General features: G+C 44.5%; 2 protein-coding genes across 9 annotated transcripts in view; one reads left to right on the top strand and one right to left on the bottom strand.

Moving 5' to 3' along the window:
• The window catches only part of LOC139276452 (phosphatidylserine synthase 1-like), a 57,136-nt gene extending 55,237 nt beyond the window's left edge, over positions 1–1,899 (bottom strand). Inside the window, exons 1-3 of the mRNA XM_070894463.1 lie at positions 1,706–1,899; positions 1,244–1,335; positions 1,079–1,123 (exon numbers count right to left, since the gene is read on the bottom strand). Coding sequence (XP_070750564.1) covers positions 1,079–1,123; positions 1,244–1,335; positions 1,706–1,884 — 316 coding nt within the window. The 5' untranslated portion in view covers positions 1,885–1,899. The remainder of the gene's footprint in view (positions 1–1,078; positions 1,124–1,243; positions 1,336–1,705) is intronic.
• The window catches only part of mterf3 (mitochondrial transcription termination factor 3), a 133,303-nt gene that overhangs the window by 78,784 nt on the left and 37,468 nt on the right, over positions 1–17,051 (top strand). For 6 of the 8 annotated variants that reach the window (XM_070894542.1, XM_070894478.1, XM_070894524.1 and 3 more), the window contains 4 exons: positions 3,002–3,066; positions 9,051–9,400; positions 11,114–11,266; positions 15,799–15,988. In XM_070894542.1, coding sequence (XP_070750643.1) covers positions 9,073–9,400; positions 11,114–11,266; positions 15,799–15,988 — 671 coding nt within the window. In that variant the 5' untranslated portion in view covers positions 3,002–3,066; positions 9,051–9,072. The other 2 variants (XM_070894487.1, XM_070894534.1) reach the window with 2 other exon arrangements.

Raw genomic sequence — 17,051 nt, 5'->3', positions numbered from 1 at the left:
GATCCCCATCACAAACTCCGTTCCCTAGCCACTGACGCCATCCCTCTTCCCAACTCATTTCTGAGGCTGAACACGACTGTTCGCAACCTTGGTGTCATTTGAGCTTTCGATCACATATCTGCAACATCACTAAGACCGCCTATTTCCACCTCCATAACATTTCCCGTCTCCGCTCTTGCCTCAGCTCATCTGCTGCTGAAGTCCTCATCCATGCCTTGACTATGACTATTCCAACGCACTCCTAGCTGCACTCCCACATTCTACCATACGTAAACTAGAAGTAAATTGCCAGTGTCTTAACTCACACCAAGTCCCACTACCCCTGTGCTCACTGATCTACATTGGCTTCCGGTTAAGCAACGCCTCGATTTCAAACTTCTCATCTTTATTTTCAAATCCCTCCATGGCCTTGCCCTCCCTATCTCTAATCTCCTCCAGCCCCACCCAGAGATGTCTGCACTCCTCTAATTCTGCCCTCTTGAGCATCCTTGATTATAATTGCTCAACCATTGGTGGATGTGCCTTCTGTTGCCTAGGCCCCAAGGTCTGGAACTCCCTGCCTAAACCTCTCCACCTCTCTACCCTCCTTCAAAACATCTCATTTGACCAAGCTTTTGGTCGCCTGCACTAATTTTTACTTATACAGCTCAGTTTCAATTTTTTTTCTCATAATACTCCGGTGAAGTTTCTTGGGACGTTTCACTATGTTAAAGGTGCTATATAAATGCAAGTTGATATTGATGAGTGTCAGCATAGATTAGGAGCCTAAATTCACAACTTTTCAACTCGGAGGCGAGACCTACCAACTAGGTCTAGCTGACATTATAGGCATTCACAATCACTCAGGTGGAATTGAACCAGGGACCTACAACTATAGTCATTCTGGTCTACAGACTAAATTATCAAAAGCACAGGCACAATGCAACTGCCAAATACTTTCAAAAAATATAAAATATTAATTCAACTGTAGAAAGAAGAAATGTTATGCTTATGGATATTTGGGCCTAACAAGTCAGGCATACTGCATCTTTAATAAATATATGTAGCTTTAGAAAAAAAAACAGGCGTTTGACCCTACCAAAAACCATCCTCCATATTGCTGGATGTGGTCGGGTGAAAGGACCTGAAAATGAACATAAACATCGTTAAACAATGTATAAATAAATGATTTCAAAAAATAGAAAAGTAATATGCAAGAAGTGTGATTAATCACAATTCTCGCGAGTAACAGTCACCAACTTACCATTAGGAAATGCTAAAACACTTACAATTAGAAAAAAGAACACCACGGAAAGAACGCCCTTCCATATATTGTCTTCCGGACTTGAATCATCCCTGGGTAGAAAGATAACATTTTGGGTATTTCACAACACGGTTTCGGTCCTAACCGAGCCCTTTGGCAATGCGTTATTTATTCTACTCAGAATTTTATAGTGCAAATGGAAAATAAAAATATCAATTTCACACTACATCTGTACAAATGTATACTGCGAGAAAAAGTGAAAAATGGTTATTCAGGACAAAAATAAACGAGATGCGACACAGAATCGAAACCAACAGTCAAGTTTGCAAGTGATGCATTATAAATCAAGTCTTGGAGCAGAATCTTTGCAAACTCGAATTGGCACACGTACATTTATATTCATTCAGCCAGCTGATGCTTCCGACCTGAAGCACAGAGAGGGAGGATGCATGCAGACAGTACCTGGTAAAAGCAAAATACATGACACTGATGATAGTGAAAGTGAGCAGGGTGATGGTGTGCGGCTTGTAGAAGAAATCTATGGTGATATCCTCCACTTGCTGCTCGTTGATCATGCGGAAATGCAGTCTGTAATTAACATCATTTTTGCTGATTGTCCTGCTGCCTCCGCTGGCCGCCATGGCTGCAGAGTTCTGCCCGAGCCGCCGACAGGAGCGTACCACCAGCACCCAACCTCAGGGGGCTGCTTTAATCCTCACAAACAACCAGCCCTCAGGCTGCAAGTCGCAAAGAAACTTACGTCACATTATCTATTAGTACATATGTAAAGATAAGGCGGAGTTTGTGTTAAAATATAGAAGTCCTTGTATAATATCCTAAAAGGAAAAAGGTGTGTATGAGCCCCCCTTTTCTGTGGTGGACTCTCCCGTTCTGTAAAAGGTTACATTTCAGAACGTCCTTTACACACGTGGGGCGTCAGCACCGAGAGAGGCCGTGGGTGGGGGCATAGGCACAGGGTGAGTGAGGGGCACAGAAAGTGAGGCCACAGAGTGTGGGGCATCGAGTGAGTGAGGGGGCACAGTGAGCGAGTGAGGGGGCACAGTGAGTGTGAGGCCGTGAGTAGGGGGCACGGAGGGAGTGAGGGGGACAGAGAGTGGGGCACCGAGTGAGTGTGAGGCCGTGAGTAGGGGGCACGGAAAGAGTGAGGGGGACAGAGAGTGGGGCACCGAGTGAGTGAGTGGGGGACACACAGTGAGTGAGGGTGCACAAAGTGAGTGAGGGGCACTGAGTGAGTGGGGAGGGCACAGTTAGTGAATGAGTGAGGGCACTGAGTGAGTGAGAAGCACAGTGGGGGTGGCACTGAGTGAGTGGGGGCACAGTGAGTGAGGTGGCATGGGCACAGTGAGTGAGTGAGGCCGGGAGTGGGGGGCACAGAGTGAGTGAGGCCAGGAGTGGGGGTACAGAGTGAGGGGGCATGGGCACAGTGAGTGAGGGAGCATGGGCACAGTGAGTGAGGGGCACAGTGCGAGTGAGGCCGGGAGTGGGGGCACAGAGTGAGTGAGGGGACACCGAGTGAGTGAGGGGCACTGAGAGAGGCCAGGAAGGGGGGTGGGGGGGGGCAGAGAGAGTTAGGCTGGGTGGGGGTGGGTGACACAGAGTGAGTGGGGGGCACAGTGAGCCGGGCAGAGGCCGGAACTGTGTTACAGTGGCACAGTGAGCTCGGAGGTTGTGTTACACCAAAGGCTTTGGCCTGGATATCTGACTTAGATTGACATTTCATTTGCTTTGTTACTACAGGTACTACAAAACAAAAGACGTTGTTTAAAACCTGCGGCTGATTTGGGTTAATAAACTGACCAAAGGTACAGGTTTTGTTTTAATTCTGCGCTTGCGAGGCTTCGGGGGGCTGTGCCACGCTGGTATGAACGGTGTGTGGAGTTTTTGTAGTATGTGTGTAAACACTGCAATGCGCTGAGCAGGCTCACGGGCTCCAAGTGTGGTACCAGTCTCAGCAGCTTCTGGAAGCCAGTGGCAGGAGCAGGCAGATATGCATTTTTTTTTTCCAGAGCAGTGTTTGTTTAAACATAATTTTGTGCACTTCCTCGTCGTAATCATTAATGTGGGCACTTCTGAGTTTGTCACCTCACATTCCATATCAATTGGTTCGACTACATGCAATATCTGGGTAGCTTCACCTCAGTTTCTCTGGACTCTCAATGTAATATTTCATAAGAACATAAGAAATAGGAGCAGGAGTAAGCCATTTGCCCCCTCGAGCCTGCTCCGCCATTCAATAAGATCATGGCTGATCTGATCCTGGACTCAGATCCACTTCCCTGCCCGTTCCCCATAATCCTTTATTCCTTTATCGCTCAAAAATCTGTCTATCTCTGTTTTAAATCTATTCAATGACCCAGCCTCCACAGCTCTCTGGGGCAGAGAATACCACAAATTTACAACCCACTGAGAGAAGAAATTCCTCCTCATTTCAGTTTTAACTGGGCGACCCCTTATTCTGAGACGATGTCCCCTAGTTCTAGATTCCCCCAGTTCTAGATTCCCCCATGAGTGGAAACATCCTCTCTGCATCTACCTTGTCGAGCCCCCTCATTATCTTATATGTTTCAATAAGATTACCTCTCATTCTTCTGAATTCCAATGAGTATAGGCCCAACCTTCATAAATCAACCCCTTCATCTCAGGAATCAACCTAGTGAACCTTCTCTGAACAGCCTCCAATGCAAGTATATCCCTCCTTAAATAAAGGAGACCAAAACTATATGCAGTATAGGTGCGGCCTCACCAATACCCTGTACAGTTGTAGCTGGACATCTCTGCTTTTATATGCCATCCCCCTTCCAATAATGGCCAACATTCCATTTGCCTTCCTGATTATTTGCTGTATCTGCATGCTAACTTTTTGTGTTTCATGCAGTATTTTGTAATATTTCTCCATTTAAATAATAATTAGATTTTTTTATTTTTTCTGCCAAAGTGGATAACCTCACACTTTCCCACATTCTACGCCATCTGCCAAATTTTTGCCCACTCACTTAGCCTGTCTATATCCCATTGCAGATTCTTTGTGTTTTCCTCACAACTTACTTTCCCAACTTGTGTCCCTCCTCACAACTTGCTTTGTATCATCAGCAAACTTGGCTACATTACTCTCGGTCCCTTCATCCAAGTCATTAATATAAATTGTAAATAGTTGAGACCCCAGCACTGATCCCTGTGGCACTCCATTAGTTACTGTTTGCCAACCAGAAAATGACCCATTTACCCCGACTCTCTGTTTTCTGTTAGTTACCCAATCCTCTATCCATGCAAATATATTACCCCCAACCCCGTGAACTTTTATCTTGTGCAGTATCCTTTTGTGTGGCACATTATCGAATTCCTTCTGGAAATCTAAATACACCACATCCACTGGTTCCCCCTTATCCACCCTGCTTGTTACATCCTCAAAAAACTCCAGCAAATTTGTCAAACATGATTTCCCTTTCATTAAACCATTCTGACTCTGCTTGACTGAATTGTACTTTTCCAAATGTCCCGCTACTGCTTCCTTAATAATGGACTCCAGCATTTTCCCAACAACAGATGTTAGGCTAACTGGTCTATAGTTTCCTGCTTTCTGTCTGTCTCCTTTTTTAAATAGGGGCGTTACATTTACAGTTTTCAAATCTGCTGGGACCTCCCCAGAATCCAGGGAACTTTGGTAGATTACAACCACTATCTCTGCAGCCACTTCTTTTAAGACCCTAGGATGTAAGCCATCAGGTCCAGGGGACTTGTCCACCTTTAGTCCCATTATTTTGCTGAGTACTTCTTTAGTGATAATGATTGTTTTAAGTTCCTCCCTCCCTATAACACCCTTGATTATCCATTATTGTCTTCTACCATGAAGACTGAGACAAAATATTTGTTCAACGTCTCTGCCATTTCCCTGTTAGAAACATAGAAAATAGGTGCAGGAGTAGGCCATTCGGCCCTTCTAGCCTGCACCGCCATTCAATGAGTTCATAGCTGAACATGCAACTTCAGTACCCCATTCCTGCTTTCTCACCATACCCCTTGATCCCCTTAGTAGAAAGGACTTCATCTAACTCCTTTTTGAATATATTTAGTGAATTGGCCTCAACAACTTTCTGTGGTAGAGAATTCCACAGGTTCACCACTCTCTGGGTGAAGACGTTCCTCCTCATCTCGGTCCTAAATGGCTTACCCCGTATCCTTCGACTGTGACCCCTGGTTCTGGACTTCCCCAACATTGGGAACATTCTTCCTGCATCTAACCTGTCTGAACACATCAGAATTTTAAACGTTTCGATGAGGTCCCCTCTCATTCTTCTGAACTCCAGTGAATACAAGCCCAGTTGATCCAATCTTTCTTGATAGGTCAGTCCCGCCAACCTGGGAATCAGTCTGATGAACCTTCGCTGCACTCCCTCAATAGCAAGAATGTCCTTCCTTAGGTTAGGAGACCAAAACTGTACACAATACTCCAGGTGTGGCCTCACCAATGCCCTGTACAACTGTAGCAACACCTCCCTGCCCCTGTACTCAAATCCCCTCACTATGAAGGCCAACATGCCATTTGCTTTCTGAACCGCCTGCTGTACCTGCATGCCAACCTTCAATGACTGATGTGCCATGACACCCAGGTCTCGTGGCACTGGTAGCAATCCCGAGATTACTACTTTTGAGGTCCTACTTTTTAATTTAGCTCCTAGCTCCTTAAATTCGTTTCGTAGGACCTCGTCCCTTTTTTTTACCTATGTCGTTGGTACCAATGTGCACCACGACAACTGGCTGTTCTCCCTCCTTTTTAAGAATGTCCTGCACCCGCTCCGAGACATCCTTGACCCTTGCACCAGGGAGGCAACATACCATCCTGGAGTCTCGGTTGCGGCCGCAGAAATGCCTATCTATTCCCCTTACAATTGAATCCCCTATCACTATCGCTCTCCCACTCTTTTTCCTGCCCTCCTGTGCAACAGAGCCAGCCACGGTGCCATGAACTTGGCGGCTGCTGCTGCCCTCCCCTGATGAGTCATCCCCCTCAACAGCACTCAAAGCAGTGTATCTGTTTTGCAGGGGGATGACTACAGGGGACCCTTGCATTACCTTCCTTGCACTGCTCTTTCTGATGGTCTTCCATTCCCTATCTGGCTGTGGACCCTTCACCTGCTGTAAGACCAACTCGCTACACGTGATACTCACGTCATTCTCAGCATCGTGGATGCTCCAGAGTGAATCCACCCTCAGCTCCAACTCCGCAACGCGGTCCGTCAGGAGCTGGAGGTGGATACACTTCCCGCACACGTAGTCGTCAGGGACACTGGAGTCGTTCCTGAGTTCCCACATGGTGCAGGAGGAGCATAACACCCGACCAAGCTCTCCTGCCATGACTTAACCCTTAGATAGGTAACAACAATGCTAAAGTTTACTCACTGTTATAGAAGAGAAGAAAGAAAAACTACTCACCAATCACCAGCCAATCACTTACCCCTTTGGCTGTGACGTCACCTTTCTGTTTCTTTCTACTTTTTTGCCTTCTCCCTGTAGCTGCACAAGTACGCCTTTTATCGGCCTCCGACCCTGGACTCGCGCCTCACCAACTGCTGCCGCTGGGCCTTTTATAGGCCTCTGACCCCGGACTCGCGCCTCACCAACTGCTGCCGCTGGGCCTTTTATAGGCCTCCGACCCCGGACTCGCGCCTCACCAACTGCCCATTATTAATTCATCCTTGATATTCTAGTAAATCTCCTCTGCACCCTTTCTAAGGCCTTGACATTCTTCCGAAAGTGTGGTGCCCAGAATTAGCCACAATACTCTAGCTGGTGCCTAACCCATGTTTTATAAAGGTTTAGCAAACTGCTTTGCTTTTGTACTCTATACCTTTTTTATAAAGCCAAGGATCCTGTATGTCTTTTTAAACGGCCTTCTCAACTTGTTATGCCTCTTTGATGACTTGTGTATGTACATGCCCAAGCCTTTCTGTTCCTTCACCCCCTTTAAAATTGTACCATTTATTTTATATTGCCTCATAATCTTTGTACCAAAATGATTCACTCCTGCATTAAATTAAATATATATCAAAATAGCAGTGGTCCCAACATTAACCCCTAGGGGACATCTGCACACTTTTCTCCAGTCTGAAAAACAACCGTTCACCACTACTCTTTGCTTTCTGTCCCTTAGCCAATTTTGTATCCACGCTACCACTGCCCCTTTAATCCCATAAGCCCCAATTTTGCTAACAAGTCTATTATGTGGTACTTTATCAAAAGCCTTTTGAAAGTCTGTATACACAACATCAACTGCACTACTCTCGTCCACCCTTTCTGTTACTTCATCAAAGAATTCAATCGAGCTAGTCAAACACGATTTGCCATCTACAAATCTGTGCGGGCTTTCATTTATGAGCCATATTTTTCCAAGTGCCAATTAATTTTGTCCCGGAATATTGTTTCTAAAAGTTTCCCCACCACCAACATTGGGTTGTTTGGCCTGTCGTTGTTGGAGTATCACTTTTCCCTTTTTTGAACAGGGCTGTAACATTTGCTGTTCTCTGGCCCCACTCTCAAATCTAAGAGGGATTGGAAGATTGTGGCCAGATCTTTACTTCCCTCAGCAATCTTGGATGCATCATCCCATCCGGACAAGGTGACCTTTCTACTTTCACTGCTGTCAACCTTTCAAGTACCTCCTGTATCTATTTTTATCCTTTTTGATTTCTCTACTACCTCCTCCTTTACTGTGACATTGGCAGGATCCTCTTCTTTAGTGAAGACAGATGTACCCCATTGGTACATCAGCCTTCACAAGAAGATCTCCTTTTTGATCCTTAATCAGCCCCAGCCTTCCACTATTTATATATTTATAAAAGACTTTTGGGTTTGCTTTTATGTTACCCACTAATCTATTTTCAAATATACTCTTAACCCCTCTTATTTTCATTTTCAGTTCTTCCCTGAACCTTTTGTAGTTAACTTAGTTCTTTTCTGAATTTTAACCTGACATTTATGAAAAGCCTCCTTTTTCTGTTTCATTTTATCACTCACTGGTATATTGCACTATCGAGTTTATCAATTTGATTAATTTCACAGTATATATTTGACTCCAGCAAAATCAATCCGAAAGGCCCACATTTGTGCCTCTGCTGTAGCCGCAAGTGTACAAATCAGCCAGAAGCCATGTATTGTATTAGTGTTAAATATTCAAAGAGTGATGGATCAATCCTTAGCTGTGCCAGCTTTAACTAAGACAGAACACCTCAGTTGACTTATTCCAGAATTTGCTAGTAGTATTAGTGTCTTTGTTTAATCTCAGAAAAGCTAAGAATGAGTTAAATAACGGGAACTCTCAGACTCAAAGATTAAAAATCTATTTGAAATTTAACCCTTGAAATATCTTCTGCATGTACAGTCAATCTTCTCAATTTCAAATTGCTTAATTCAAATGATCTCTTCATTCAAATTGAAATCATGCAAAAACATGCCATGTACTGTTTTATTAAAATTGCTTGTTTTGTTCAAATTTGTAATCCTGGGTAATTTAAAATAAAAATTCAAGCACAAACAACTTTGAATTAATGGAGCATATTGGAATAGGCATGTTTTTTCTGCAGAACATTTAATGTTAATATTTTACAGCAGAAATAGAAAGTGAAAATATAGTCTCTATTTCGTCATTCCCTTTACTATTTTAAATCCTTAACTTGTCAAAGGGTTAATGTCTTGAAACATTTAAAATTGTATTTTTTAACTTAATTTATAACCTTTACCAACGTTTTTATGAATACAACTTGCAGTTTACTCATATTAAATTTGTTTACAGGATCAAGTTCAATTGAATAAAAATGTCCTCACTGTGTCACCGCATTTGCTACCGATGGTCCTCATTGCGAATTACTGGTCTAGTTTTCTCTTCAAACCAAGAAATAAAGGCATTGCCTATAGCATCATATAGCCTTCAGTCTCGGTCTGGTGTAGGTGTACATCAATGCCTCTTAACTCAAAAATTCTGGAGGGTGAAAAATTCTAACTTCAGTTCTTCAGCAGCAGATTCACCACCAAGTAAAGAAGGTGACACTGCATGGTTCACAGAAAGCAGTCATTTGCTAAATGCAAACCACAACCATGGCGAAACGGAACTGTCTAGTGTTGGCAAAGACGTACAACCCATAGGTAAGTAGATGGAAGAGTTGTACTTTTTGTGGTGTATAGACTGCTCAGTCAAAACTGTAAGTCAACATACATTAATGTTTCAATTCAAGTTGATTTTAACTAACATTAGAAAGTTCAGCTCTTGAGTTCTGGGGTCCAATGTTGATAAATATATTTAACGTACCAAATAATGCTGTCGAATTGAAAAACCTGCAGATATAATCAATACATCGTTTTTTAATCATAGTCAATTTAATCATTAATTCAGTAGTTTACTGCAAATAATTGTACAGGTATAACTCGCACCAAGTCCCGTTCAACCATCACCCCTGTGCTCACTGGCCTACATTCGCTCCCAGTCCGGCAATGCCTCAATTTTAAAACACTCATACTTGTTTTCAGATCCCTCCTTGGCCTCGACCCTCCCTACCTCTGAAACCTCCTCCAGCCCTACAACCCTCCGAGATATTTCACTTCTCCAATTCTGATGTCTTGCACATCCCCAATTTTCATCACTCCACCTAGGTACCTTCAGCTGCCTAGGCCCTAAGCTCTAGAATTCCCTCTCTAAACCCCTCTCCTCCTTTTCCTTAAAACCTATCTCTTTGACCAGGTCTGTCCGAATATCTCCTTATGTGGCTCAGTGTCAAATTTTGTTTGCTAGCATTGCTGTGAAGCACCTTGGGATGTTTTGCTCCGTTAAAGTTGTTGTTGTTAATGAGCTCACCTGTCAGTTAATGAACCGACCATTGAAACTGTTGTCCCCCACCGGTACGCTCGCGGCCTTCCGCGAGAGATGGGCGCCGGAGGGACTGGAGTGCATCGTTACCCTCGGCAACCAAATTTTAATTTGATTTTATGTTTTAAAGTTTAATTTGTTTTAATTGCCGGGTTTTTTTTTTAGTGTGCCCCTCCCCTTTTATAGGGGGCACTTGTAAATTATATGATTTTAATGCCCAAAAAAAAATCATAAAAGAAAAAAAAAACACAAAAAAACACAAAAAATTTTTTTTAAAGAGGGCAGTTATATGTGTCTGGAGTGTACCCCAGATCGGGGGGCACTCGATCTAATGTTTATTTTGTACCCCCCTACCCCCAAAAGAGTTGAAACTGTTGTCCATAACGATCTGGGAGCACAGTCAATGATCTTCTTGTGCCTCAGCCAAATATCCATTCCTTTTTTTTAAATAAGCCTGGGTATTGAGCATCAATGGGCTACTTGACAAACAGGTCAGCTGAATCCAAACCACCCCTATGCAGTTGTGGTGGCTAACTGAGTCCCAACCAGAAACTGAACTTATGCTGGACAGTTCAACACACTAAGATGGCACGATTACATATCCACACTACTCGTATCATAATACCTGTAATATCCCTGACCTATGTGAATCAGTGATGCATTGCATGGTACTTTTATCCATTGAGCGAGAGGAAAGTTCATCTGCTGGTTCCAATAACTCTCCATAGGGCTATGTACTTCCCATAATGGAGATTCCCAGTGACATACTTGCGAGTCTTACTTTTGACCAGAGTGTTGGATATCTCACTGAGGCTAAGCAAGTCTGGAACACTGGCCACAGGTAAAGTGCCTAATGATTGATAGGGAAGAAGGCAGATTAGCAGATTGTTCACCTTGTGTTTCACGTCACCATTTATCATCTTGTAATGCTATTTACTTGCTATGGAATTGTAATCTTTGGCTGATCTAGTGTTGATTTTCTTTTTAAATCCCAGTATTTGATGTTGCGCCACCCCTATCTCCATTTGAAGAAATATCTGAAGAAGAAGCTTTGCAAATTGTGGCCAGTCCTTCACTCCCTCCAACCTCTTTTACCCTGCGTGACTATGTGGACCAGTCTGAGACTCTAACCAAGCTGGTGCTTTTGGGTATGTGCTCAATCCGTTAAAAGAAATATAAATAATTCCTAACAGGCTGTTAATCACATATGCATGACACCTTCATTTAGATAAGCTACATGGTTACTGTTTTGGAATTAATAGCCATTCAAAGGTTGGAGCACTGTGATGTACAAATGTATGAAAATGACAGAAAGGAAAAGCCCAGCTGGTCCATCGCGCCTGTTCAATACGGTCATGTTGTGCTTATGACCCCAAATGAACCCACCCATCAGCAACTCCTGGGACAGGCAAAATGACAAAAAAATAATCCTAGGCCAATTCAAGGAAAAATAAATTCCACTCCGACCCCCGAACGTGATCAAAACAAGTTCATGAGGTCATGAGGCCATGATGCATATCACCCAACAATTCATAAGAACATAAGAATTAGGAGCAGGAGTAAGCCATATGGCCCTTCGAGCCTGCTCCGCCATTCAATAAGATCATAGCAGATCTTCGACCTTGACTTCACTTTCCCGCCAGATCTCCATATCCCTTGATTTCTCTAGAGTCTAATGTGGGAAATTGCCCCACGGGTGGTAAGGTCTTTCTGACCGGGGTCAGATGGCGAGGCCAACCCATCTGCAATTGCCCCAGGGACAGGGGCGGCCGGGAATGGCTTTCCGCCCGGCATGCTGACCCCATACCGCCCGGCAGCAACCCTTTTTCCGCCCCCCCCCCCCCCCCCCCCCCAGGAGCTCAGCTGCCGCTGTTCAGTGCCCCCGACAGCTTCCCGCCGCGCAAAGCTGTCACTGGCAGGGCACCCTGCCATGGCCGGCATTTTTTAATTGTCAGCTGACTCCTGTCGGTCCGACAGTGGTGGTCGTTTGTTCAGCCGGGCTGCCAACAGGCTGGCAGACACCCTTTCTCAGGGCCACTGGCCCTGTTGAACCCCTCCCTGGTGGCCCAGTGGCGTCCACATGGATTTCGCAGCATCCCTAAAGGGGAGGGACATTGCAATACGTCAGCGCCACGCGGACATGGTCAGTGCAGCGGTGATGGTTGTCGTCCCACTCCCGACCCAAACCCACCCCTACACTGCCTCAAACAGCGTCCCAAAGCACTGGGAGGCGGTGTCAGAGTTAAAGAGCCGAAATTTACGGCTCTTCTGACTCCCGCCGGGCGTTCATAATTTGAATAATTCGAATTATCCGCCCCAAATGGAGCAGAGGGCAATTTCCAGTCCCTAGTCTCTCCAGCCAGAGAAATCAACCTCTCAGCATCTACCCTGTCAATCCCCCTCAGAATCTTGGAACATAAGAAATACGAGCAGGAGTAGGCCATATGGCCCTGTGAGCCTGTTCTGCCATTCAAAAAGATCATGGCTGATCATCGAACCCAACTCTACTTTCCCGCCCGATCTCCATATCCCTTGATAACCTTAGACTCCAAAAATCTATCTCTCTCGGCCGTGAATATATTCAGAGACTCAGCATCCACAGCCCTCTGGGGCAGAGAATTCCAAAGATTCACAGCCCTATGAGTGAAGAAATGTATCCTCATCTCTTTGTTAAATGACCTACCCCTTGTCCTGAGACTGTGACCCCTAGTTCAAGACACTCCAGCCAGGGGAAACAACCTCTCGGCATCTATCCTGTCAATCGCCTTCAGAATCTTGTATGTTTCAATGAGATCACCTCTCATTCTTCTAAACTCCAGAGAGTATAGACCCATTCTACACAATCTCTCATCATAGGACAGCCCTCTCATCCCAGGAATCAAGCTATTGAACCTTCGTTGCACTGCCTCTAAGGCAAGTATATCCTTCCTTAGATAAGGAGACCAAAACTGTGCACAGCACTCCAGGTGTGGTCTCACAATTGTAGCAAGACTTCCTTACTCTTATACTGCAACGCTCTTGCAATAAAGGACAACATGCCATTTGCCTTCCTTATTTTTTGCTGTACCTGCATGCTAGCTTCCTGTGTTTCTTGCACAAGAACACCCAAATCTCTCTGAAACCTACATTTAAAAGTTTCTCACCATTTAAAAAATATTGTTTTTCTATTCTTCCTACCAAAATGAATAACCTCACATTATCCTACATTAAACTCCATCTGCCACCTAACTGCCCACTCACAATCTATCTATATCCCTTTGCAGATGCTTTGTGTTCTCCTCACAGCTATCTATCCTGCTTGTTACATCCTCAAAAAACTCCTAATAAATTTGTCAAACATGATTTCCCTTTCATAAAACCATGTTGACTCTGCCTAACCATGTTATGATTTTCTAAGGGCCCTGATACCACTTCCTTAACAATGGATTCCAGCATTTTCCCGACGACTGATGTCAGGCTAACTAGTTTTTCGTTTTCTCTCTCCCTCCTTTCTTGAATAGCTGTGTTACATTTGCGACCTTCCAATCCGCTGGGACCGTTCTCGAATAGGGAATTTTGAAAGATCAAAACCAATGCATCCACTATCTCAAAAGCAAAATACTGCGGATGTTGGAATCTGAAATAAAAACAGAAAATGCTGGAAATCTCAGCGGGTCAGGCAGCATCTGTGGAGAGAGAAACAGAATTAACATTTTAGGTTGATGCCCCTTCAACAGAACCACTAACTCTGCAGCCAACTCTTAGATCCCTAGGATGTAGGCCGTCAGGTCCAGGGGATTTGTCGGCTTTTAGTCCCATTATTTTCTCTCGCACTTTTTCTCTACTTACATAATTACATTAAGTTCCTCACCCTCTTGGTTTCCCCACCATTTACGTCTTCTACTGTGAAGACAGATACAAAATATGTGTTTAACGTTTCTGCCGTCTTGTATGTTTCAATGAGATCACCTCTCATTCATCTAAACTCCAGCAAGTATAGGCTCAATCTACTCAGTCTCTCCTCATCTACCGATTGTATGCAGTGATAGCAACCTCAGCCAGGAATTCATCCAGTTGCCGTATTAACATTTGCAGCTAATCTGCATCCAATGTGCAGGCCGGCAACTTGTTCCAGAGGTCGATAACTTTCAGCAAAAAGAAAAATCTCTTGCCATGTAACCTAGTTGTGTTTTATATTGATATCCCCTGGTTCTCCCTGACCGATCTAATTCAAAAAGGCTATGGACACAGACTATCTCCTTCATTATTTTTATTACTTCAATCAAATCTCCCCAAAGTCTACACTTTTCTAGATTTAAAAAATCCCTGCTCTCTCAGCCTATCCTGATAACTAAGGGCTTTAAAACTAGGTATCATTCTAGTGGCTCTTCTCTGAACCTTTTTCAGGACCACTAAATCTCCCACCATGTGAGGGGACTAAAAGCAGACACAATATTCTATATGAGGCCTAACCACAATATTGTTTAAGGACTTTATAGTGCTCTTTGTTGTATATTGGATTGTCTGCGATACATTTCAGTGCTCTATTAGCCTTTACTAAAGCTTGGTGGCACTGATCATAAACGTTTAGAAAGTCATGGGAAAAGTTGAAATAGGCAGCAGTGTACACTCATCATTTTCTTCTCTTGTGATGTTACTTTCCTCATCTCGTAGTTCACACGGTTTGTTCTGTGTCTGTGCTTGTATGTATCTCATTCTCTCAACCTCTTATATATAAATAAATCATTGTTAGGATTCTGGGACCAGTGGTGTTGCTCTGTGCAAAGGTGTATAGTTAACATGTATAACAGCGTGGTGACTTTATTTTTTACGACTAATTGTCACAGCCAGTAAACAAATAAATGGCTATTAAGACATAATTACAGTTGGACCTCTCTGGTCTGGAACCCTTGGGACCTGACCGGTGCCGGAGAATTTTCCGAACCACGGGAGGTCAACTGCTGACAACGACCCGGACGCGTTCTGCGCATGTGCTGTGCAGAAGCCTACTGTGCAGCATTTCGTCGTCCAGAATCACTCCATTTTTTAAAATCCTCAGGCTCAGCTTCCCTTCCCTTCCCTTCCGCTCCTTTCCTTTTCCGTGCCCGGCCCGCTTACATTAATCAACACCAACTCCTCACAAAACCACATTAATACACATAAAAAAAACTAGAGATCGGAGATAAAGTGGAAGATAAAGTCAAGGAGAGATGCCGACCCTTACCCATGATCCTTCTCCCGGCGCCAGTCCATGTGTAAGCAGCGAGCAGAGCCTGACTGGTGGAAGCAGCAGCCTCCTAACACCGAGACACACATACACACACCCACACACAACAACCCCCTGAGACCGGGGAGGGAGAGGGGAAAATGTTGTTTCAGCTCGGTGCTGCAACTGCAGCCTTCAGAGCATGCACGCCTGCCGCCAATCAGGTAAGGAGAGGCGGCCTCAGCAGCGAGGAGCGTGTGTCAAATCACAGCACCAGCCAATGTATAAAACCTCCAGCTGGCCAGGGCAAGGCCGTCGAGATTTGTCATCCAAAATGCATCACACGTATGTTTTTTTTCAATGTACGCCACCCATGCCGGGACTGATGCTGGACCAGGGATGGTTCCGGACTAAAGAGTCCCGGACTGGAAAGGTACAACTTGTATTTGACACTGCACACTGTTAATGCATTTTACTTTTAATCATATTGTACAGGTGTGGATCTGTCTAAACTCGAAGGGCGACCGAATGTGGCCAATATGCTGTTGCGATTAGATTTTGACAGAGATGTAAAAGAGCGACTTCTATTCCTGAAAGATACAGGAGTAGAGGAAGATCTGTTTGGAACATTCCTCACTAGAAACCCCTTCATCCTGACTGAGAACATGGAGAATCTACAGATGAGGTAAAGAACACAATCGGGAGATCTATAATGATAGGCTGAGAAATGCCAAGAAACTGATGAGGGCTGCTAAGAGTAACATGAGGAAAACATAAAGCTGAACAAAAGAACAAAATAAGCCATTTATCTCCTCGAGCCTGTTCTGCCATTCAATGAGATCATGGCTGATTTGTGACCGAACCCACCTTTGCTCGATATCCCTTTATATCTTTGGTTAACAGAAATCTATCAAATCTCAATTGACCCAGTATCAACTTCCCAGAACTGAACACTGTACTTCAGGTGTGGTCTAACCAGGGCTTTGTATAGCTGTAGCATGACTTCTAACCCCTTGGGCTGGATTTTCAGCTTATTGCCACCTCTGATCTTGCCCGGGAGAGGTGGCAGTAAGCTCTTGCCGGGGGGACAGCCAGCTTCCAGTGCCCCGCTGGGATTTTCAGTGCCGGTATCGGCGGGGCACGGAGCGTTACTGCCCCGAAGGGGCAAGCCGCTGTGCAACGCCCCTGGTTGCGACACCGGCTCGATTTTTGGCTCCCACCCGATCCGTAGCGCGCCGTGCTGGGACCGCCTGTGAAAGTGGGCAGTCCAAGCTGTAGCGGCAGCAGTGAGGTAAGTAATGTCGACCTCAGGTAAGCGTGATTATTTTGTTTTTGCGATTAATGTTGTGGTGGCCTGAGTTATTTATTGGGAATGTTTTTGGTGGGTTTTTTTCAAGTTTTTTTTTCTCCCCAGGCCTCTCAGAACGCTCCGAGGCCGGCTGTTTCGTTTTGGATTTTCGCTTGCTCTGCCAGCCTAGCCTAAGAGAGGTGTGCAATGTCTCCCTTACTGCTCCGTCCCACACTCAGTCCAGCTGCTGAATTTTGCTGACTGAGATGCAAACTGTTCCCGGGTGCAAATATTACCGCCCCGAAATGAGCAGAACTGAAAATCCAGCCCCTTTTATTCTATTCCTCTAGATATAAAGGCTAGAATTCTGATAGGATTTTTGATTATCTTTTTGTACCTGTTCATGACATTTTAATCTATGTAGATGGACCTCTAAATCTCTCTGTACCACCACTGCTTC

This window comes from Pristiophorus japonicus, chromosome 1 (assembly GCF_044704955.1).
Source record: "Pristiophorus japonicus isolate sPriJap1 chromosome 1, sPriJap1.hap1, whole genome shotgun sequence".
NCBI lineage: Eukaryota > Metazoa > Chordata > Chondrichthyes > Pristiophoridae > Pristiophorus > Pristiophorus japonicus.
The sequence above is the reverse complement of the archived record's forward strand: the minus strand, read 5'-3'. Positions and strand labels throughout refer to the sequence as shown.